The sequence below is a fragment of the Musca autumnalis genome, unplaced genomic scaffold (assembly GCF_047663935.1).
Source record: "Musca autumnalis isolate F117 unplaced genomic scaffold, ASM4766393v1 scaffold_4, whole genome shotgun sequence".
In the NCBI taxonomy this organism is placed as follows: Eukaryota; Metazoa; Arthropoda; class Insecta; order Diptera; family Muscidae; genus Musca; species Musca autumnalis.
In genome coordinates this window covers 247785841-247809992 of record NW_027411977.1, presented here as the reverse complement: position 1 = coordinate 247809992, position 24152 = coordinate 247785841, and the positions used below count along the sequence as shown (strand labels likewise).

General features: G+C 30.9%; 1 protein-coding gene and 1 long non-coding RNA gene across 2 annotated transcripts; one reads left to right on the top strand and one right to left on the bottom strand.

Annotated features, from left to right (window-relative positions):
* Window positions 1–1826: 1826 nt before the first annotated feature.
* Window positions 1827–22920, bottom strand: serp (chitin deacetylase-like protein serp). Its single transcript, XM_073980923.1, has 5 exons — window positions 21735–22920; window positions 14054–14223; window positions 13624–13873; window positions 4404–4722; window positions 1827–3550 (listed from the first exon to the last, which is right to left on the bottom strand). Exons 1-5 carry the CDS (start codon window positions 21784–21786, stop codon window positions 2722–2724), a joined length of 1620 nt encoding a protein of 539 aa, XP_073837024.1. The 5' UTR covers window positions 21787–22920; the 3' UTR covers window positions 1827–2721.
* Window positions 4373–9789, top strand: LOC141401091 (uncharacterized). The gene is made up of 3 exons (XR_012412271.1): window positions 4373–6558; window positions 6898–7764; window positions 8153–9789. It is a non-coding gene; the product is annotated as an uncharacterized lncRNA (long non-coding RNA).
* Window positions 22921–24152: the final 1232 nt, after the last annotated feature.

The window sequence follows — 24152 nt, the reverse complement described above, 5'->3', positions numbered from 1 at the left end:
TGTTTAATCTGTTCCCAGTCTGTTGGATTATTACTATTTATAAGAGATATGTTTGCTTTACCTATAATCTTATGTCTTATATTCAAATCAAATAATTTTAAACAAGAGTTCTCAGCATATTGTCGCACCTCTTCTATGTACTCTATGAAGAGAGGCAGTTCCTCCGCTTTGCCATCGAAATCTGGAACACTCTTTAAAAAATCAAAGATATTGTAGGTAGCCATAGTGAGTCCAGTTGGAATTGAATGATAAGTTCGATGTTGATCAATTTGCTGGTTAAAGTTGTTGTTATTAATATTTGTTGTTATTTGTGGAGTGGGTAAAACGTTGATTATTTTGGGTGGTCTATGGTCACGTATGCCCTTTTTGCATGAAATGTTGCAACGTAGGATTTCTTCTTAAGCCTTATTGTACTTTAAAGTGAATTGGAGTTGTTAGATTTGACAAAGAAATTTGGATTTTGTTCTTTTGTTTATGGAGTCTATTGAAGGATTGTTATTGTAATTTTAGTGTTTTTTTATGTTTAAGGAGTTAAATATAATTTATGTACTTTAAAGTACAGTCTCGTATTATTTTAATATTGTTCAGTTTATGTTTGAGCCTTAGTTAATGATTCTTCGGCATTTGTTCATAGATTTTAATATTTTGATGTAGTGATTGTTTTTAGATTTAATACTATGCACTTTGATTATTTTCGTCTTATTTTGTTTATTTGTTTTTTTTTTATATTTTCTACTAGTTAATCTTTTATTTTCACGCAGATTTTTTAGAACTATTTACACATATTTTAAGTTTTTGATAGCACTTTCTTGTTTTTCACTGATAGTTTTTGTTATTGACCATTTTTTATGTCGGAAAAGCCTTTTTATTTTCACAACACGTTAATGGGATTCATTTAATTAAGTATCGTTCTTATAGGAAAAGACTTATTATTTTCCCCAAGATTTTAATTAGTAAACCGATTGCACCAGTTTTGGTGTCTTAACATATTACTTCCCGAAAAAGCCTTAATATTTTTCAGGAATTTAATGTCCGATTACCGACTGCGCCAGTTATGTTTTATATTTGATGATAAAACATTTATTTTAATTGTTAAATAAAACACACTTCAATTCTCCATTTTATATTAATTTATTAGTTCATATTATTAACAATTACGGATGAAATCAAAAATGATGTTTATTAATCTAGATCTAGAACACAACTCTCATTCTTTTACTAAATACATAAACTTATAAATAAAGACAAAGAAGTTAGACATAAAGAGATTGACTTAAGATTTAAGAGGATAATTTAATATTTTTCAGTAATAAAAGTATCAATTAAAAGTGGGAGTTAATGGGTGGTAAGAGAGAAAGAATGGTTTAATTAGTTTGAGAGAGTGAGAATTATTATAATAAAGAGAGATTTAAGATAGTTCAAACTTATACAAATGATAATAATATTGGGAGCAGTTATTGGGGAGTAGAAATATATTAATGTGGGTAATGGAATGTAACTCTATGGAAATGTTTACCGAATTCCTGCTTACAACGGTATTATGTTTTTATGTGGAGAACTCCATGCTTCCTTCGCAACACCTTTTTTTCCGTAAACGCATATCACTAAAAAAGGACACGAAATTCTAAAAACCCCCTAGATACTAAATTTTTGAGAAAAGGATTTTGATTGTGTAGCCGGTGTTCTATCTGTTCATAGATGGACGTTTCAATTCACACAGGTATATCTCTGCCTTAGCAAATCCTGATCCTGTATGTCATTGACTTTAACCCCCTTATAACTTCTGCTCATTCTCACATCATCCCCAAAATAATAACACCTCACTATTTTTTTTTTCAATTTTTATTGTTTTTTATTTATTGTTGTATGTTGTTTTGTTGTAATGTTTACAATTTATATCGTGTGTCTACTTTATTTTATCGTTTAACGTGAGTCTGTGTGTGTGTACTTGGGCAGATGTTCGGCCTGCGCACACCCACTCGTAACTTTGTAAATTGTACAATACAAATGCCAACATGGGAATGTATGTAATATAAAAATATTTTAAATATAGTACGTTACAAATAACATAATATTCTACAAAAAAATTAATAAACGAAGAAAAACCGTTACGATCTCGTTGTGGTTTTCTTCTTTAAATTTTATTTTTTTCTTCTTCTTCTACTACTCATTTTGATATACAAAATTTGTTCACTTCTCTTCATCATGTTTTTGTTCATTTTTTCTTTTTTTGTTTTTAATAAAATTAACACAGCATTGACTTTTAAACATTTGCTCGATTCTCCATTTGTGTTGGGGAAACGGAAATGCTGAAAAGTCGAACTAAAAAGTCTTTGCAAATTGAGAAATAAAAAAAATTATGTATATATTACTGTTGTTGTAACAAAATTAAAAAAAATAATAATAAAAAAACAAACTAAAAAATTTAAAAAAATAATGTTTAAAAAGAGAGTTTGAAAAGTTTGGAAATTATTTACAAAATTCAAATGTCATTGTTTTGGGAGAAATGTTCTCATTTTTTGTTTGTTTTGTTGAGGAAAAGACGTGTGCATGTGTTGTTTTGTTCGAGGAAGGAAGACAAGGGCTAGGAATGGGGCAGGGAGGTGGGGGATAAAACATTTTCTTGGGAAGGATTTTTGTTTTTAAGTTAGAGAAAATGCCTTATGTGCTTAGTAGTTATAGTAGGGGGGCTTGGCTGAATGCATTTAAGTTATAGTTGACTTAGAAGAAACCATCACCGGTTGGATCATTGACCCATGGGTAGTTGTTGGGACATCTTACGCAGGTTTGCAAGTTAACAGTTTCTCCGGGAATTTCCTTGGAAGTCAACTTGCAGGCATTGGGTACCCAACAGGCTGGTTTGCCTTCAACGCTGCACTTCTCCCTCCAGGGTTCGAAGTTCTTGACTTCACTGATGGTGCGTGGGTTCTGCATCCATTGGATGACCTGGGTCATGGTAACAAAGTAGACATCATTGTGATTGGCCAAGATTTCATCGATCCAGTACAAGAAGGCATCCAAGAATTCGGGATTGTTCTTCAACCAGGCAGCGTGGAAGTACAGACCAAGAGGAGCACGATTTTGATCGTAATGGCGATCGAAGTTATGGTTCAAGAAGTTGTAGAATTGATCACCGGTCAAGATGTTGGAGCAGGAATCAACCATAGCACAACCGGGCAAGTATTCATCGTTGGCAGGGTCTTCACGACGATCCAATTCGTTCATGACCATTTCCCAGACAGCATGAGAACGGGTGGGGCAGTTTTGCAAGTTACCGTGGCAACGATGGGGCATACGGAAGTACATGGTGTATGGCCACAATGGAGGATTGGACAAGGGAGCGGTGATGGTGGAATCGTACAAGAAAGCTTGTTCTTCCATCATGGTGAATTGATTGTTGCCACCGACACGCAAGTAAGGAGCACGGACACCAACGACAGAGTTATCGGTAATGTTGGAGAATTTCTCGACAATGATACGCATACCAGCCATTTCCTTGGCCCAGTCATCAACGGTGGCGTTGGACCAGAAACGTTCTTCATCGTTGTGGCTAAAGCGGCGAAGGAAGGAAGAAAGAGGAAAAGAAAAAGGAATGGAAATTAAAATGAGGTCAATAAAAAAATATAAAGTTTGCCCATAAAATTAAATGACTTTTTGGTCGTTATTTAAAACAGGGGTTGGGTCAATTTCAAATTTTGCAGTGGGACCAAAATTAATTATTAATTAGAGCCACATAAAGTTGTCTTTGGGTTAAAAGGAGAATCACATACTGTTCAGTTTTGTATTTTAACTATTTTCTGTAAATATTGTCAGACAGATTTAAAGTCAAGCAAGAAAGTGTTCAATGATTGGTCGGCCCTAACTGTTGAAAGATTAGTATCCTTTAAGGCCGGGAGGATGTTCACTTCTGTATTTAAGCTATTTTCTGTAAATAGAGTCAGCTGGATTTGTAGTCATGCAAGAAAATGTTCCAAGACTGACCTGCCCTAACTGTTAAAAGATTAGCATCCTTTAAGGGCGGGAGTATGTACAGTTTTGTGGGCATACTGTGAGTTCTATTCTTAGATGAAGAAAGCACCCAATTGTTTTGGTGGCGCTTCATATAAAATATGGAAAAAGCCTAAATTATTTAATATGTTTATTACCTATGATATACAGCCGAACTTCTTTATAACGAACGTCTCTATAAAGAATAATTCTCTATAACGAAACGTTTTATAAAACAAAACTATGAATTCTCACACAAAACAGTCTCCATATAACGAATTTTCTCTATAACGTAGTAATTCTTCGTCCCCAGTAGCCACCTTATACAGAAGTTCGACTGTACATATGGCAATTATGACCCAAGTCCCTTCAAGAATTTCTTTAATTTTTATTTTTATTTTTCAAATTCTACTTACGTAATGGAGTGGACAGCGATTTCATGACCCTTGCGTGCGGTTTCTTGGACAGCAGAGTAGTTGGTATATTTGTGGGAAACGAAGTAGGTGGCCTTGATGTCACAACCGTTGGGATTCTTGCGACCCTTGAAGATTTCCTTGTACAATTCAATGTTGTTGTTGTTGATGGCATCATCGAAGGTAATGGTGATCATCATGGGAACATCCTTGGCTGGCAAATCACCGGGAATGGCAGTACCATCTTCGGAACAGAAACAATCGGGCAAGACACAGACAGTGGGGTCACAGGGAGGAGCGCGATTGGGATCGTTTTCAATGTCTGTAAGAAAAATAAAACAACGAAAAAGAAAATGTTTATTACTTGGCCTCTTTTTTGTGGGTAATAAAGATTTATAATGAATGAAATGATAAAACCAAAGACGATGCGCTGCAGACGAAGAAGTTCATTAAACTTTTGGCTAATAAGTTTATTTGCATTTTTTATGGGAGAGGAAAAATAAACAACGAAGCAGCACCACCATGCCATGAATGACCACCAGCATTGGTGCAAGTTTTGTTTTTTTTTTTCAGTTATTTTTTTGGTGAATGGACAAATGAGCGGATAATGTTTTTATTTGTTTTTGGAATTTGTACCGTTATAACGTTGCGCCGCCGCAATAGCATTGGTGGTAATGTGTTAAAAACAACAGCTCATTTTCCAGCTAAATGCCAATGAACTTTTGTGTTTTTTTATTATGTTTTTTCTGTTGCTTCATGTCATCATCATCGTCAGTGTTTGTTCGTGATTGGGGAACAAACAACACCTTTACACACACGCACACACAAAAGTGCATCCTCACATCTAAGCAGAGGGTAATGGCAACCAGCCCACAAAGCCATTGTTTGGATACACCCAAACAATTTCCACCGATAATTACAATGCAATTTGCATTATATGGTGAGTACGTGAGTAAGTGAGTAATAAACTCTCTGCTGGGGATTTGGGCTCTCAATTGATGGGTATTGGTGTGGCCCACATTAGATTTTTTTCAAACAATTAATAATGACGTCAAATAAACTAGGCAGGTGATGATAGACTAACATACTCCCCCCACTCTTCCTCTCTTATGCCTGTTCTCTCACTCACACATACTCTGGGTGCGTATAATAAATATTTTGATTTCTATCAATTAGGAATTCCTAACATGTCTTGGCCGCCAAAACCGTGACAGTTAGTTTAGGCATGTGTTATTTCCTTTGCTATGCAAGTGCCGTTAGTCAAAACAACGGTTAGTTAATTAACTTGCCAAGGGTGTTGGACATTTTTAGAGTGGCTGGCGGCGGCGGCGGCATTCAGGTCAAGTGGAAATCCTTTCTTTTTGATTTGTGATTTGTTACTTGTTTTTGTTAAAGATAAATATTTACACATGCAATGTAAATGTAATTGCAAACATTGCACTTTTACTTTGAATTATTATTGAGTGCGTGTATTGTTTCGACTAGCATCGTTTTTTCGCCAATCACTCTAATTTTGTATGTTCAACAGGTTTCTTTTGTTCGGATTGTTATTGTTATTTTGCGAAAGTTCAAGTTTCTTTTGTTCGTTAGCTCTGCAAAAATGAAAAAAAACGTAGCTGATTTACAAACAATTGTAAATTTCCTATGTATGTATATCGTGAACATATGTGTATGTATGACGACTTGTGTGCAGGTATTGTTGGTTTGTTGGTATTGTAATTTGCGTGCTTTGAAATTTTAATAGTGATTCATTTGCAAGTGTTGCTATTTTGGGCTACTCCATTTGTTTTTGTTATTGAAATCTCGTTGCTTTGTGATTTAAATCACGAAAAAATACTTTCAATAGTGGGAGGATTTGGCCATTTTAGGCAATAAAAACTGATTGCATAATGGTAATTGTTTGTTTGGAAACTTTATTTTGGAAGACATGCTATTTTAAAATTGGTAATTGCTGGCAGTAACCTAAAATATTCAATTTATAAAAGTGAAAATCGTTTATGTTTTGTTCAATGAGGGGTCTTTTTAAGCTGAATAGGAAAAAATGTGGGAACATTTGATGTGAAGAATTATTGTAGGCAGATGTGTAGTGGAATTCTGTAATTCAATTTTTATACAAAAAAAAAAAAATTAAAAAAAAATAAAAAAATATGAATGAAAAGTACTGATAAAAGTTGACAACAATGTTGCCATCGGTAGGACATAGCCAGAACTTTATTTTTGTCCATAAATGTTGAACTTTTTCTATAGAACAATTTTCATTGGTGAACTTTTTCTATAGAAAAATGCTAATTGGTGAACTTTTTCTATAGAAAAGTGTTAACTGGTGAACTTTTTCTATAGAAAAATGTTCATTGGTGAACTTTTTCTATAGAAATATGTTCCTTGGAGAACTTTTTCTATAGTAAAATGTTCATTGGTGAATTTTTACTAAAGAAAAATGTTCATTGGTGAACTTTTTCTATAAAAAATGTTCATTGGTGAAATTTTTCTATAGCAGAATGTTCATTGGTGAACTTTTTCTATAGAAAAATGTTCATTGGTGAACTTTTTCTATAGAAAAATGTTCATTGGTGAACTTTTTCTATAGAAAAATGTTCATTGGTGAACTTTTTCTATAGAAAAATGTTCATTGGTGAACTTTTTCTATAGAGAAATTTTCATTGGTGAACTTTTTCTATAGCAAAATGTTCATTGGTGAACTTTTTCTATAGAAAAATGTTCATTGGTGAATTTTTTCTATAGAAAAATGTTCATTGGTGAATTTTTTCTATAGAAAAATGTTCATTGGTGAACTTTTTCTATAAAAAAGTTCATTGGTGAACTTTTTCTATAGAAAAATGTTCATTGGTGAACTTTTTCTATAGAAAAATGTTCATTGGTGAACTTTTTCTATAGAAAAATGTTCATTGGTGAACTTTTTCTATAGAAAAATGTTCATTGGTGAACTTTTTCTATAGAAAAATGTTCATTGGTGAACTTTTTCTATAGAAAAATGTTCATTGGTGAACTTTTTCTATAGAAAAATGTTCATTGGTGAACTTTTTCTATAGAGAAATTTTCATTGGTGAACTTTTTCTATAGCAAAATGTTCATTGGTGAACTTTTTCTATAGAAAAATGTTCATTGGTGAATTTTTTCTATAGAAAAATGTTCATTGGTGAATTTTTTCTATAGAACAATGTTCATTGGTGAACTTTTTCTATAAAAAAGTTCATTGGTGAACTTTTTCTATAGAAAAATGTTCATTGGTGAACTTTTTCTATAGAAAAATGTTCATTGGTGAACTTTTGCTACAGAAAAATGTTCATTGGTGAACTTTTTCTATAGAAAAATGTTCATTGGTGAACTTTTTCTATAGAAAAATGTTCATTGGTGAACTTTTCCTATAGAAAAATGTTCCTTTTTCTACCGAAAAAATTGTCATTGGTGAAAAATGTTCATTGGTAAACTTTTTTATAGGAAAATTTTCATTGGTGCATTTTTTTCTATAGAAAAATGTTCATTGGTGAACTTTTTCTATAAAAAAATGTTCAGTGGTAAACTTTTTCTGGTGAACTTTTTCTATAGATAAATGTTCATTGGTGAACTTTTTCTATAGAAAAATGTTCAATGGTGAACTTTTTCTATGGAACAATTTTCAATGGTGAACTTTTTCTATAGAAAATCTTCAATGGTGAACTTTTTCCATAGAAAAATATTCATTGTTGAACTTTTTCTATAGAAAAATGTTCATTGGTGAACTTTTTCTATAGAAAAATGTTCATTGGTGAACTTTTTCTATAGAAAAATGTTCATTGGTGAACTTTTTCTATAGAAAAATGTTCATTGGTGAACTTTTTCTATAGAAAAATGTTCATTGGTGAACTTTTTCTATAGAAAAATGTTTATTGGTGAACTTTTTCTATAGAAAAATGTTCATTGGTGAACTTTTTCTATAGAAAAATGTTCATTGGTACACTTTACTATCTCTCTAATTATGAATTCACCAGAAATAACAAAACAAACAATTGTTTTAAATGATTCATTTCGATTTTTTTTAATGAATAAAAATAACCTAACTGTCTTTGTTGTCAAAAAAATCTTTGATTTTTTTATCAAAAGTTTGCAAAATATGCGGTTTGTCACAGCAAAGGAAGAATTCCGTCGCTTCGTTTAATTTCAAATTTATTATGCCACACAGGTAACATATGCTCTGCACACGCTCTGTTATCTTTAGCATAACACCATCTTTTGAAATAACCCAACAACAGAAATGTATAAAAGAAACAATTGTCATTAAAACGGCGCAAGTCTCGCTTTTTTTATATAAATTGGCTATGACACATGAATTTTACTTTTCATGAAACATTTTAATGGTTTCTTTGCAATTGTAGACAGGTCTTTGATGAAGATTATTTTGAAATTTTAAATTTCATTGCACGCTTTTGACAAAACAAAAAAAAATGTGTTATGTCATAGGGGATTGGATTATTTAATTGTCAAAGAAATAAACCCCAAAATAATGTTTTATAACAAATCCCATAAAAAAAGACTGAACTTCAATTGAATTTAATGATTTTATCCAAAATGTTACCGCGCACCGTAAATGACATCATTTGTACAAATTAACATTCACACTTCACAAAGGTGAAGTTATTGCATGATAATTAATCACAAAATGAAGCCAACAAAAACTCTATTTTTTTATTTATTAACATTTTTTAAAACGCTGTAAAGATGTTGTTTGACATTCCTTCGACTATAGTTTACAAAACAATTAATCACTAGAAAATCATGAATTTATGGTTTTTTGAGAAATCTCTGGTTTTGAAAAGGAAGTTTGAAAATTTGAAAAATAACTGCTTTAATTTAATAACTAGCTTTATATTTTTAAATTTATTTTCGTTTTTATAGATTTTATATATTTTTTGTTATGACTATAGTTTACTAAACTATTAATCACTAGAAAACCGTGCATTTATGATTTTTGGCAAATCTATAATTTTGAAAGGGAAGTTTGAAAATTATAAAATAACTACTTTAATTTAATTACTAGCTTTAAATTATTATATATAATTTTTTATAGATTTATTGTTTTTTTATATCTTTTATTTCTCTAAAATTGCGGAATTTGGTAGCTATTGTTTTAGATTTTTTCATTAATAACCACTTATGTATTTTGTTTATTTGAAAGCTATAAATAAATATTTGTTTTGCTATTAACTGCGTTTTTTTGGTAACTAATTGAGCATTTATGTTTTAACAATTGTTTTAATAATTTATGGTTTTTATTGCCAAGTGCCTTATGTTGGTTGTTTTGGATGCGTAGCTGCTTATTATTTTTTTCGCAATACCAATAATTGGTCTATGGATGTTTTGAGCCACCACAAAACTCCAACAGCAACAAAAAATACCATAACAAATTATCATCAGCCACAATGTAAAGCGTGAAAATTCAGTTTTTTTTCAAAACCCCAACACCTTGTAAATGGATTAATCATTCACCAACACTTTGTAGTGGCTTTTCTGCTATTGTTCTTGGGTACGCTTCACTAAAACCAAAATGTGAATTGGATTTGAACAGTCGTGCAAAGCACTAACACAGTGATGAGGTACGAACAAATGTTGAAGAGTTGAGTTAAAAATAATTTAAGGTAGTTTAAACTAACTGAAAATTGTTCTCTTCTTCCATGGAGAATCTACTATTCAATCAGTAATTAAAAAAGTAAAACCTTCCTCCTAAGAACTTCTCAAACGACCCTTTTTTTTTGCAACTTTTACCATTAAAAAGTACGGGAACAGAGTTTAAATGTGGCTTGTTGTCACAAAAAGGAAGGGAACACCTTAGCTCTCCAGTTGGAGATAAGGACAACCTCTTGTTTCAAACGATTGCATGAAATTATCAGTGATTAATCAGGAATTTAATCCCTCTATCTCAGCGTCAGGCACCATACTTTTCTATTCCATACTTTACGGGGCGTCATTGTGTGAGTGCATGCTTTTTCAAAGGGTTGAATTGTGTGTGTGGAGAGAGCAACGTTAAATGAGCGCACACGGGCGCCTAATTGCCTGACCTCGCTCTATCTTAACGGGGCTGAGTATCACTCACACAAAGAATTTATTTAATTTCATGAGAAGCATACTTTAAGGAGCTTACATAATTAGCAGTACCTTTTTACGTGATAATTTTTAATAATAACCTTCGTTCCCGTACTTTTTAATAGTAAAACTCGTAAAAGAGAGAACTGTAAAAAATTTTTCTCACACCAAAGTTTTTTGAAACGGAAAAATGAAAAATACGTCAAAAAAACTGGAACAAATCTCAAAGTCGGCGTATCAGCCAATCAAACGCCGCCAACCATGTTACTATTTTTTACACGCTCAAATTTGTCGAGTAAAATGTTTTTAAAGAGAGCGCCATTCCGCGCCATTTTTGTTTAAAGAGAAGTGAACATTTTACAACTTTTTGTGTACGTAAAAATTGTAACAACTTTTTAGTTCTGGAACAAAGCTATTATTACCAAATGTTATTGAATGTTGTCTCTTTACACCAGGGACGAGCTTCTTTGCTTAGATCGTATAGTGAGGGCGCCCGCTGAGTTGTTTTTGCATTTGCTTCTCTCTCTCACGTACATTGTAAATGAATGAAAACAAACAAAAACATAATGTGGTTGTTGCTTTTTTCACTCATACGTTCATACATTTCTTCGCTTTGGTTGTATTTCTGTGGTCGTCGCTGCTTTACACAAAAGTTCATTAAAAGAGAGCGAAATGAGAGAACAATTTTGACAGTTGTTTTCTGAGAACTTGCTAAAAGTTGTTGGAAGAAAATTTCCCAGAAACAAGCAAGATCGATCAGCTGTTTTTGCAATCGTCTGTAAATGGTCACATGTTCAAAGTTTATTCGATTTTTGCGGGAACAATACTACAAACATTGCGATTCAGTTGTAGAAATTTTCACTGTTTTTCTTTCATACATTGGCGCCAATGTTTTTGTTTTGGTAACCAGCTGTTATTCTGGAAAATTTTACTGAATTATGTCTTTTAACCTTTTTCTCTATTTCCGTATGAAAGAGCAAATTATTTCTTACTCTCTGAAAACAACCCAGCAAACCAATCGTACCGACATCGTAACGAAATCGGAACAAAATTCGGGCGATCCATCCGATATCTGATCCGAAATCGTAACGATATCTTAACGAAAGTTGTATGAAGTGGTCGACATAATTTCGGAACGAAATGTCGGAGCGACATCGGATCGATTTCGGTGCGATTTCGTAACGAAATCTAAAGAAAATCCTTGAGAAATTCAGAAAGGAAATTTCTTACCGACATTCGTTCCGAAATCGGAACGAAATCGCTACAAAATCTGAACTATTTCCTCTCTGAAAAATCGTTTAGAAATCGGAACGAAATCTGAACGACTGCTTCCGAAATTTTTCAGACGTGTCGGACATCAGACATTTGGTTTTCTAGGAAGTTATTGAGTAAATCTTACTGAAAAAGTAAAAAGACACTGATTTTTAAATTGTGGAGAGAGTATCGTTCGCTGAGAACACGTGTGTAAAACATTGCCGACCAAGAATAATGCAAACAAAAATGTGAATGTATTAAAAACATTGGCAATTTATGGCAGTGTGTTAGTAAGTTTGCATGCATGCAAGCTACAGAACAACAACAAATCAAAACATTTGCTCTCTCTTGGCGTTCGGGTCGTGTGTGTGTTAAATTGCCGAAAAACTTCGTAAACTCAACAATACCAAAGAACAGGGATGGTGTGAAACTTTGACTGATGCTCTTCTATTTATTTTAAAATTGGGTTATTGTCAGAGAAAAAGAGAGAGAAAGAACAAATGGACAATTAGTCCAAATGTTACAAAAATAAATATATATATCCACACCTGAAAGGCCCAAAGACGTAACACTTTGAGGGCATTTCAGAAGACGATATATTTTTTACGATACGTATACGCAATTGATTTGACATTTGAAATCCACGTAAATATCTAAACGTACTATAGGTGTGTGGTAAGCTAAAAAAAGCTGCACCATCATCAGATTTATTACATAATAATTTAACTTCCGAAGGTCTAATAGTGATGAGGGAGAGAGACAGTAAGGACCTTTTTGAGACTGATATTATTCCAACATCCTTATGTTTTAAGGGGAAATCTACCCAAGAGTTTTTATGCTCAAGTCTCACTATCAACATCTCTTTAATGTAAAAACCAATTCGTGACTTAAATTTTCTTCCTCAAAAAAATTAAGTTTTTACTTTCCTTTTAAATGATTTTCTCAACAAACAAAGAAAAAAAACTAAACAAGCAAACAAATATAATTACTGTATAAAGCATATTGATTATCGTGCTGGGCTGCCTGCCTTGCCTGCTTGCCTGTTTTGCAGACTATTTCAGATATTATGCAACTTCTTTATCTGTCTGTCTTCTCACGTTATAAATACATATGAGTATATCTTTGTGTGTAGCACAAAATGTGCTAATTTGTATTTTAAAGGTTTTGGGAGCAAGGTTAACTTGGTTGTTATTTGGGGATTGGTGCCGGTATTTCGATGATACCAACAACATAATGAATATTTATGCTAAAAGACATTGTTAATTTTTTTGTTTACTTGTTTTGTCTTCTTAAAACAAAAAACGAAACCAAAATGAAATAAAAGGAAAAGTGAAGATGATTTCGGTTTGTGTGTGATGCTGTTTAATGTGGTGGTGGTGTTACCAGTTTTTTGAGGTAGGCTTACTTCATGGCTTTGTTGTAATCAACAAAGTTAAGTCATAAGCCTAAAAAAGACCCACTTGTGAATGTCTGTCTAGCTGTCTTGGTTTTTGTTTTCTCGTTTCTTCTTGTGTTTTACTTTATAGAATGAATTGTAACCTGCATATGCAAAACAACTTTTCCTTCACTTTTGTTTTTCTTATAATACAAGTAAACAAAAACAAAAAAAAGCGAAATTGTTTTTGTGTCTGTTTGGAAAAATTTAGGTCTCATATTCATTTACCATGCCACCACCAATCATACCGGTTTATCACATTGCATTGCTGAACATTTGTGGTTGAAATCAAGAAAATACAGACACCAAAATCTTGAAATTATTACACATCAAGCAAGTTTTATGTGTGCGTGTGTGTCTGTTTGATTTATAATGACTTTTGACCTTAATTTGCGTGTGTTTGAAAGATAGTGGGTGTTTTTTTTTTTGTATTTTGTATTGCATTGTTTGACTTACCGCAAGTGTTTTCATCAGAACCATCGCTACAATCCTTTTCACCGTTACAGAACAAACCACGTTCAATACAGTTGCCATCACCGCAAGCCAAGAAACCATCTTGACACAAAGGTTCATCAGTGTGTAGCAAAGGCTTGACACGACGTTCCTTGTTCTTGGATTTACAATTCTTAACGGATTCTTTCCAATCACAAGTTTGCTTTTCAATATCGAAATACAAACCAGCTGGGCAACGAATAGCTTGGAGACCCTAAAAACAAGGAATGGCATAAAATTAGTATTGGCATTCAAAATGGATAATGTAAAAATATATACGAACAATTTAAAAATATATAAAAATCAAAGTGATTTTTTAACTTGGTTTCTTTTTATTATTTTTTAATGATTTTTTTTTTAATTTTAGAAAAAATTTTATTTTTTCTTGACTTACCGATGAGGTACATTGAATAACATCACGACAGTTATCACCTTCACCAGCTACCAAACGGAACCATTCACCGGCATCCTTATCTTTACACAATTCCTTTTCGAAAGATTCTTCTTTCTTGGGTTCTTCAGTGCTAGCTTGACGTTTGACACGATCATAGCTTGTGGCCGAGGCTATAATGAGAAAAATAAAAACGAAATATTACTAAAATGTAATAAATTAAAATAACACTCGGGTGTGTTTAAAAAAATAAGACATTTTTGAATATCAACAAAAAAGGTTCAACATAACCTCAATATCAAACAAAATTAAATTCTTTGCTAATTTGTTTTGTTTATGGAACAGGTCAAATAGGCAACCCGTAATTATTGTCTTTTGTTTCTTTTTTCCTAATTGTGGTTATTTAATTGTAAAAATGTAGGTTTCTAGTTGCAAACATTTAAAAACAAATACCAGCAGCTAGCTGTCACTTGGCAAGGCAAGGCATGGCCAGCCAGCCTTACCTTGTCTTGTAAGCCACAACAAACCAAATCGCTAAAAAAATAGAAAACTAACATAAACAACATTGTGGCGTTTGAACTAAAGTTACGCGTTACGTTACACTTCCTGTTCGAACGGCATTCATTGCAATTGACCATATTTGCCAAGAAGAAAATTGTAACAAAAAAGCAACATGTGTGGATGTGTGGTGTTGGTTTTTTTAAACTTCACTTTAACTCAATTAAAAAGTCATTTATCAAATTAAGAAATAATCATTTATTGCTCTGTTAGGTTGTGTTTTTGTCTTTGTCTGGTATCCCAAAACAAATCCATAACACTTTGACATTTGTCGAAGAAAGAAAGAATGGAAAACAAAATACCAGAAACAATTAAATGCATGTTGCTTTGCTAATAGAATCAGACCATTAGCTTGGCAACAATCACATTTTATACTTTTCACTGGTTTTCAATGGTCGATTCTAGTTCGATTCTGTGCTGTGTGAGTAATTTGCATAAACGTTAACTTATTCACACAATAAATGCATTTGGCATATGGCTGGCTATAAATATATTTTTTTATTTTATATTCTAGCTCCATTATTAAATTCAAATTTAGGACAGACACTTAGCTGGACTGGCTGGTTTTGGCTAACTGCCATGTGCTTTTTGTTATAACCAGAGATGGGAGTTTCAATGAGAAATGTGTGAAAAAATGTGTTAAAATTCCACAAGGCGTGATAAGACTCTAACTAAAAACAGAGTAAACAGGATTTATATAGTACTAAAGAAGAAATTTAAATTGTTTCTTTAAATTGTATCTTGTTCATAATGTCAAATCTTCATAAAACATTTAAGACAGCTGTTGCCGCTTTATTCCTATTAGTTTCATATAATTTTATAACAGTTACTTTACATTTACATATAATCATTAAGTAAATCCCGTCTTCATAAAGGATGTTATTATGGCAAATAGTTATAATAGCTGTGTTCCAGAACTAAAAAGTTTTTACAATTTTTACGACTTTTACACATTTTACTCGAAAAACCGTTCCCGTACACAAAAAAGTTGTAAAACGTTCACTTCTCTTTAAACGAAAATGGCGCTGAATGACGCTCTCTTTAAAAACTTTTTACACGACAAATTTAGGCGAGTAAAAAAATAGTAACATGGTTGCCGGCGTCTGATTGGCTGATACGCCGACTTTGACATTTGTTCCAGTTTTTTTGACGTATTTTCCATTTTTCCGTTCCCGAACTATTTTAAAAAACTTGTGTGTGAGAACAAATTTTTTGCAGTTCTCTCTTTTACGAGCTTTACTATTAAAAAGTACGGGAACGAAGCTAATGTAAACATCGTGTTAGACTCCAAAGTCAATGCAATATCATATGGACGCCGTTTCATGGGTTCTGACAGCTGCTTAGATTTGTTTAATGTGTGTGCTCTTTAAATGAGTCCATATTTACATTAGGCAATTTTCCTTGCGCCAATTGTCAATTTGATGGAGAGAGAGGTGAGGCATATGGCAACCTTTTGCCTCTCAACACCCTCTCTCACCTACAAACTGACAATTGCCGCAAGGGAAATTGCTAAATGTAAATATGGACTGAGTGTTCTAAAAGAACAATTCTTTTTAATTTGTTTCTCTAGGAAATGTCTCATAAGATAATAGACTCCAGAGTCAAGGCAACATCATATAGACAGACGGCCTTTTGAACAGCTGATCAGATTATTTAATTTTGTTCTCTGAGAGTTCAAAAACAAACGTTTATTTTTTAATTATTTCTCTAGGAGAAGGTGAGAACAGTAAATGCCTGATGAGTTAATTTCTCTCTCAGGTTTGTTTACATTGACCATTAAGTATTTATTTCTTTATGTTCTTGACAAAGTAATTTTTTGGCCATTTTAATTACATTTTTTTATTAAAAAGCTCGAGAACAATAATTTCAGTCCGATTTTATATTAAACCATTAACCCTTCCCATCTCTGCCAAGTGCTTTAAGTCATGTATTTTATTTTATTATTTGTTTCCCACTTGATGAAAAAGGCATGTGTTCCACAATTGCTATTGACCATTTAAGCCACAAGAGAATAACAAAAACAAGCCACAGTTGTTTGTTTTCGTTTCTTTGTGGGTCGTGGTAATGCACTCTTTTTAGCTTGTTAAGTACCTTCAACTATTTAAGGAATTTCTATTGAATTGGTGGTGGTCATTTGACATTATTGAGTGGCTGATAGTTGAAAGCTACGGCTACAAATGTACAATTTATTACCATTGAAGAATAACAACAACAACAAGAACATCAAGTAAGCAAGTAAAAACCTATTTCAATGATGCATGACTCTGTAGCCGTGTGATGTATGTAATTTTCATCTCAAAGAGTGTTGAGATGATGGCTGGCTAGCTAGCTAGGTGGCTATGGTTTACATGGATTATATTGAAGCAAGATGTTGGTGTTGTATCAAAATGTCAAAGGTATTTGTTTTTTTCTAACTTGTCTTCTTTGTCTTGTTGTAGATTTAATTCATTTGAAATTACTTTAAGCTGTTGTTGTTATTTTATATGCAACTGATTATGTAAACAAATCTATTTACTTTGGTGAATTATTTTATTTATTTTTTTTCAGATACAGAAGAGATACAACTATCTCTTTGCACGAGTGGCTATTTGTTTTGATTTTTTCTACACCTTTCAAGCCTTTTAGGTATGAAGTTACTTTTTTGTAATTTGCCAGTTTGTTTTGTTTGGCGTTGGCGAAAAAATGAAAGTTGTTTTGAAAACCACATTTTAAGGTTGCTAGTAATTGCCTGCCTGCCTGCCTGCCTATCTCCCTTGTTGCATTGTAAGGCTAAGATCTTCCCAGTTGTATTTCGTGTTGGTTATGATTGAAGTGTCCTTTTTTGGTAGTTTACCAAGGTTGTTTACGGTTCGGTGTTTTGGCATTGAGTGGACTTTATGTTTATTGCCCGTGTCCAGTAAACTGACTTGGAATATCATTATGGCCAGTAATATATTTTCATAGGGCATGTTGTAAACTATCTTACTCAGATTTTGGGAGAGTTTAGAAAGGAAGGGAGAAACATAAAGAAAAATTCCATCTCCATGTTCTTGTTCAATGTAGTTAAGTCGAAAATATTTTCCGGTTTCTCTAAGATGATTATCTAATTTCCATAAATCGATATTGATTTTTGGGAGCAAGTTGAGTTGAGCCGCTCAGCTAAAATTTTTTTTTTAAATTGTAAATTTTTTTAAAAATCATTTTTTTTAATTTAAATTTTTAAATTTTTTTCTTAGAAGCTGGGCTTTAGCGAAGGGAATTTTTGAACTTCAAAGGACCATATCTCGGGAAGTATGGATTTCCCAAAAAGAAATTATATATCAGGAGGGTGAGATCTACCTATAAAAAAAATTTCATCACAATCGGAGCTGAGCGGCTCAACTCATCTTATGCCATTATTTGAGTGTTATATTTGGGTATAGGTGGTAAACAATAACCTACAAATTTCCCAAGAAAATTCCCTCATTATTACCAGCAAACTTTTTTTCTTATGGGGAATTCTTATTTTTGATTAAAATTTTGAAATTATTTTTTTAAAAATAGTGAAATTAATAAAACAAAAATTTGCCAAAAGGGGAATTATTTTTTTTTTTTTGTTTTTCTGATATGGTTTTCAAAAATTTAGTAATTATTCCAAAGAAATTTACCTATTTGTGGGAAATTTTTATTTTTTAACTATTATTTTATTTAATTTTTATAAAAAAACTTTAATTTCACTTGTCCAAAGTATTATTTAATTTATATTAAAGGCTATTAAATTTCCAAAAATAAAAAATCCTTAATAATTATCTCGAACAAAAAATTCCCTTTATATGAAATTTTTATTAAAAATTTTTATTTAAAATATTTCACTAAAATTTCCCAAAAGGTAAATTATGTGTTTTTGATGTCTCAGAAAAAATTTACAATTTTGTGAAATATTTTTAAATTATTTAAATTATTATAAACACAAATATGAAATTTTTATTAAAAATTTTTATTTAAAATATTTCACTAAAATTTCCCAGATTGATGTCTCAGAAAAAAATTACAATTTTGTTAAATATTTTTAATAAAAATACCCAAAAATTATTATAAACACAAATTTCCCTTCATGGAAAATTTTTATTTCGGCTAACAAAATTTAGAACAAAATTCAATTTCCTTTATAAGAAAGTGTTTTCCTAAAAATTCCCAAAGGACCAAAGGGAAATTTTATTTATTTTATGTCTCATGAAAATATAAAAATTTATAAAATATTTTGACAATAAAAATATAAAAAAATTCCAAATAATTTTTAAAAACAAAAAAAAAAATCCCATTAAAGGAAATTTTACGGCCTAAAATTTCTTTACATCTATATAATTTGAGTGTATCTTTAAAAAAAAATAATTTCTTATTAAAATAAAAATTTCCCTAAAAATTCTTAAGTGGGAAATTTCTGTTTTGGATGTTGCATCACAGAGTTCTTCATTTAGGTTCAGAAAAACAAAAGAATATATTAAATATTTGTAAAACTAAAATGTTTTTTAGAAATCATAAAAACAATATCTTTATTAATTTTTTTTTTTTTTTTGAAAGAATTTTGAAAAAAAATCTAAATAAATAATTTTAGTTTTCCAAATATTTAATAAATTCTTATCTTTTTCTGAGACTAAATGAAAAATATTAAATTTCCCCTTTAGTAATTTTTAGGGAAATTTTTAAAATAATTTTTAAAAAAAAAAAATTCCCTTTATAGGAAATTTTCCGGCTAAAAATTTCTTTACATCTTTATAATTTAAGTGTATCTTTTTTTAAATAAATTAAGTTCTTATTAAAATAAAAATTTCCCCGGTAATTCATAAGTGGGAAATTTCTGTTTTGAATGTTGCATCACAGAGTTCTTTTTTCAGGTTCAGAAAAATAAAAGAATTTATTAAATATTTGTAAAATAAAATTTATTTTAGAAAGACATTTTTCAATATTCAATCGTAAAAACATTATTTTTATAATTTTTTTATGAAAGAATTTTGAAAAATAATTCTAAAAAAATAATTTAAGTTTTCCAAATATTTTATAAATTCTTATCTTTTTCTGAGACTAAATGAAAAACGGAGCAAGTTGAAAGTAGTGGCTGAATTTGAAACTTTTTTCACAAAAAGTTTTCAACAATTAATTTTTTGTCGAAAATAGCCGGCCTTCGGCCGGGATTTAAGTCTTTCTCCTATGGACAGATGCTAAACAGGGCTAACTCGATCATATTTTTTTTCAAAATTATTTTTTTTTTTTTTTCAAAAATCATATGGTTTTCGGAACTTTCGAAGCCTTTATCTCGGGAAATACGGATTTCCCATGAATGATATACATGTTGGCGTAATCAGCATTCCAAGACCTACCAGTGGACAAAATTTCAAAACTTTCTGAGCCCAGCCACTACATTCATCTTATGCCTATTTGTAAAACTAAAATTTATTTTAGAAAGGCATTTTCAATATTCAATCATAAAAACAATATTTTTATAATTTTTTTATGAAAGAATTTTGAAAAAATCTAAATAAATAATTTTAGTTTTCCAAATATTTTAAAATTTCTTTTTTTTTCTGAGACTAAATGAAAAACATTAAATTTCCCCTTTGGTAATTATTAGGTACATTTTTATTGTAATGGGAATTTTATTTTTTTACAAAGATCTTCTCAAAGTACCAAATTAAAAAAAGTTTTAATCAAAATAAAAATTTCCCATTAAAGGAAATTTTTGTTTATAAAAGTTATTGGTGAATTTTAGGGAAATTTTTGTTAATTGTTAATTGTTTTATACAGATTTTTCCAAACCGAAATAAAAATTCCCATAACAAGAAATATTATTTTCTAGTAATTATAATAATTTTAATTATTGTGGATTTTTTTATACTTTTAAAAATGTGTGTAAAGAAATGTTAAGAAAAATATTGGATTTGAAGCGAAAATAAAAAATTTTCCACAAATATGAATATTTGTTTTAAAGTTTTTGCCGAAATAAAAATTTCCCATGAAAGGAAATACTTAATCATAATAATATTTTTTTCTTAAAAAATCGAAAAATTTTGAAATATTTGAATTTACTTTTTTATAGACACAAGAATTTCTTGAATCTGAAATATGTATTTGAATTTGAATTTGTATTTTATGGACTCAAGAATTTCTTAAAATTTTCAATAAATTTTCCATTTATTTTATAAAATGTGTGTAAAGAAATGTTAAGAAAAGTATTTGATTTGAAACAAAAAAAAAATCTCACAAAGTTTCAAATTTTAAGCCGAAATAAAAATTCCCAGGAAGGGAAATTTTTGTTTATAAAAATAAAAATATTTTTTCTTAAAAAAAAAATCGACAAATTTTGGAATATTTTAATTTACTTTTTTATAGACACAAGAATTTCTTGAATTTGAAATATTTGAATTTGAATTCGTATTTTATGAACTCAAGAATTTCTTAAAAATAAAAAATTTTCCATTTATTTTATAAAATTTGAAATCTAAATTTTTGTTTAAATTTAAACATTTTTTATTTATTTCAAGACTTTGTAAAGTTTTAATTTCCCCTATAAACAAAATTTTTTTTAAAAATATTGCAAATTTTTATTTTTTGTTATTATTTTTTATAGATTTAGGGAGGTTATATAAATTTGTATTTATTTTTAATATTTTCATGGAACAAATACCACAACTAATATTTTTCCAAAAATATAACAGCTAAAATTTTCCCTTAATAAAACAATTATTTTTATTTCATTTTAGGACAAAAGTCAGCACGTCAATCAAAACTAAACCAGGTAAGTAAGTCTCATTCAATTTATACACTTTTTCAATATTTTTCCTACCCAAAAAAAAAAAAAAAAACGATTGCCAACACCAAATATTTCCACAACATTAAATTTAGCGGAAAATTTGTGTGCTCACCGCTTAGGTGGAAAAAATAACTTCAAACTTGCAATGCAATTACAAGTTTGTAATTTCTTACGAAATATTTTTTCAGAAAGAAAAAAATTAAACAGGTTTGCATATTTTAGGATTTAAAAAATTATATAATTTTCAAACAGTTATATTCGGAAATATTCAAAAATGTCTTAATTTTTTTAAATATTTATTTTTTATATTATTTTTTTTTACATTAATAAAAAAATTTTAAAATTTAACACTTTACTTACCAGCTGTAACAGCAACGGCCAAAACGGCAAAAGCTACAAAAAGTTTTGCCATTTTGTTGTGTGTATGTTTTTTGTTTAAAGCTAACACTTGAACTATATTGTTTTCAATATTTGCACTATAACTTATATTTAATTTTTGTTTCGAAAAATAGTTGTATATATTTCTTTTTTTAATTTATTCTTATATAAAAGAAACAATGATCTTCAGCACAAGCGCACCAGCTGCAATTTGTCCTTCCGATCGGTATCAATGTTTCATTTACACTGACACTTTCAAACGCAGCACAGTAAAATTTCTCGAACTTCTTTTAAAAGTTAAAGAGCTAAAACCGATTTTCTTCTTCTTTTATTACAAAAAGTCGGAGTCGTATATGCAAAAACACCAACTAAAGCACACAATACACCAATAGTGGTGAGGTGAAATACTCAGCAGCGCTGCAACACACACATATACCGGGGTAAAATAGGGGCCAAAAGCTTTTATGCTCGATGCTAGCCCAACGAAAGAGTAAGCGAGAGAGGGAGAGCCACGATCACGCGAATCCCAGGCAAACGTCGAAACGAATTGAAGTTGTTTGCCTGGTTTGTTGCTACTTGTCTACGAATCGGGGAGGTAGTTGCAGCTAGTTTTTATTGTTGTTCTTCTTGCTAGTCTTATGTTGCGTTAGAAAAATGCAAATTTAACCGAAATGACATGGGTTGGTTGTTTGGTTCGGTTGTTTGTTTTGTTGGTTGCTCGGTGTCTTGTTTTATGGCTTTATTCAAATTCAAATTGAAAAGGTTATAAAAATTGTTTTAATGGGTTTTTCGCTTTATGAAAAGACACTTGTTGGTTCGGTTTCACAAAAAACTACATAACGCGACGTGCCTCAGAACACGAGAGAGCGCCTTGCGCACGTCAGCAGGGTTTTTATAATCAAATGCAAGCCTTGCGGGTGAGGGGTAAAAAGTGGTGGTCTATGTGGCTCTCTTCTGGAGCTAGAGGTGAATTGGGGGCTCAAAAGTAGGGGCACAACCAAGTGCATTGAGCTCACTCACACACACTCGCAATACTTGTGTGGTGGGTTTTGTTAGTGGTATTTTATGCTGTCGTTGTTGTTGCTTGGCGATTAAGTAATTCCCACAAAGTTTGTCTCTTAAGTCTTTTGTTTTTTTATTTTAATTTCTTCTTTGTGCAATCGAAGCCAAGCCAAACCAAAGCTTTGTGGTTTTGTATCAGAAAACATTGATCACTTGTAATGAGAAGTCGGCAGCACACCAATTAAATGAGGTGGCATTTTTGTCTGCTTCTTCTTCATCATCATCATCGTCGTCATTGTTTTGTGTTGTTGTGGGTTGGTTGGCTGGTTGCTGCTGCTGCTGTTAATATTGTTAACAACAACGACACCCAGCCGCCACGTAAAAACGTAACAGCCGTTCATAAAATAGCAATAAAATAATAAGGAAAATATGTAATAATCAAAAAAAAAAAAAAAAAAAAAAAAACAAGTACGCCATTCAATTGTCTCTTATTCTTCATACAATAAATAACAAATTATTTTCAATTCTAATGGCTGCTCCACATAAATTATGGTTCTAATAAGCAGAACAATAAAAAACCCATTAATGTTCAAATAAGCTTAATATTATTAACACAATCATCATCGTCATCATTGTCATCATCATCGGTGGTGGTGTTGGCAGCATCAACCAATACCACAACTACCAATACCAGCAGCAACAACAACAACTAGTAACCGCATCAACAATCAACTGCCAACATGTTTGTCATCATCAAATAATAAAAAAAAATACAACAACAAAACAAAACTAGTTGGTTTTATAAGACGACCTTGATTTTAAATAAATCCTCAACAATTTATGTGTGTTTTTTCTGAAACGTTGTCGCAGTTGATTTTTTTTATCGATTTGCTTGTGTTAATTTTTTATCGTTAGCTATAAAAGTGTGCCACAATTTTTTGACACTTCTTTTTTTACTGAAACAAATAAAGAAGCATTTATTTTAGAAAATCATCACAGATTGGCTGGCAGCGAATTGCGACTTAATCTTATAACTCGTAAAATAGATTTTGTTTGAGTACAATAGTTTAGTCCTAGCTACGCTATTTTGTTTTGATTTACAATCGAAATTTTGATTGATATTTTAAAGGTTCGGAAAGTTCATTAACCTTGAAAAAAAAAAACTCTCGTAAAATGTTATTTATATTGGCAGTTTTATTTTCAGTCAAAAATGTTTATGTTTTGGACCAAATCACTTTTAGACGGTTTGGAGTCAATTTAGGAGTATTTTTTTATATGTTTGTCTGGCGTGTTGATGCATATCTGGCGTACGATAACTTTATACTTCGAAAGTGGACAAAAACCGTTATATGTAACAGTTGGAGAGGAGTTGTTAGTCATATTTTTGTGGACATGTAG

Excerpts from the sequence above, each read along its gene's own strand:
- serp (XM_073980923.1), bottom strand. The coding sequence starts at position 21,786 with ATGGCAAAACTTTTTGTAGCTTTTGCCGTTTTGGCCGTTGCTGTTACA. Across the intron at positions 14,224-21,734 it reads GGCCGTTGCTGTTACAGCTG|CCTCGGCCACAAGCTATGAT; the intron begins GTAAGTAAAGTG and ends TTCTCATTATAG. Across the intron at positions 3,551-4,403 it reads ATCGCTGTCCACTCCATTAC|CCACAACGATGAAGAACGTT; the intron begins GTAAGTAGAATT and ends TCGCCGCTTTAG.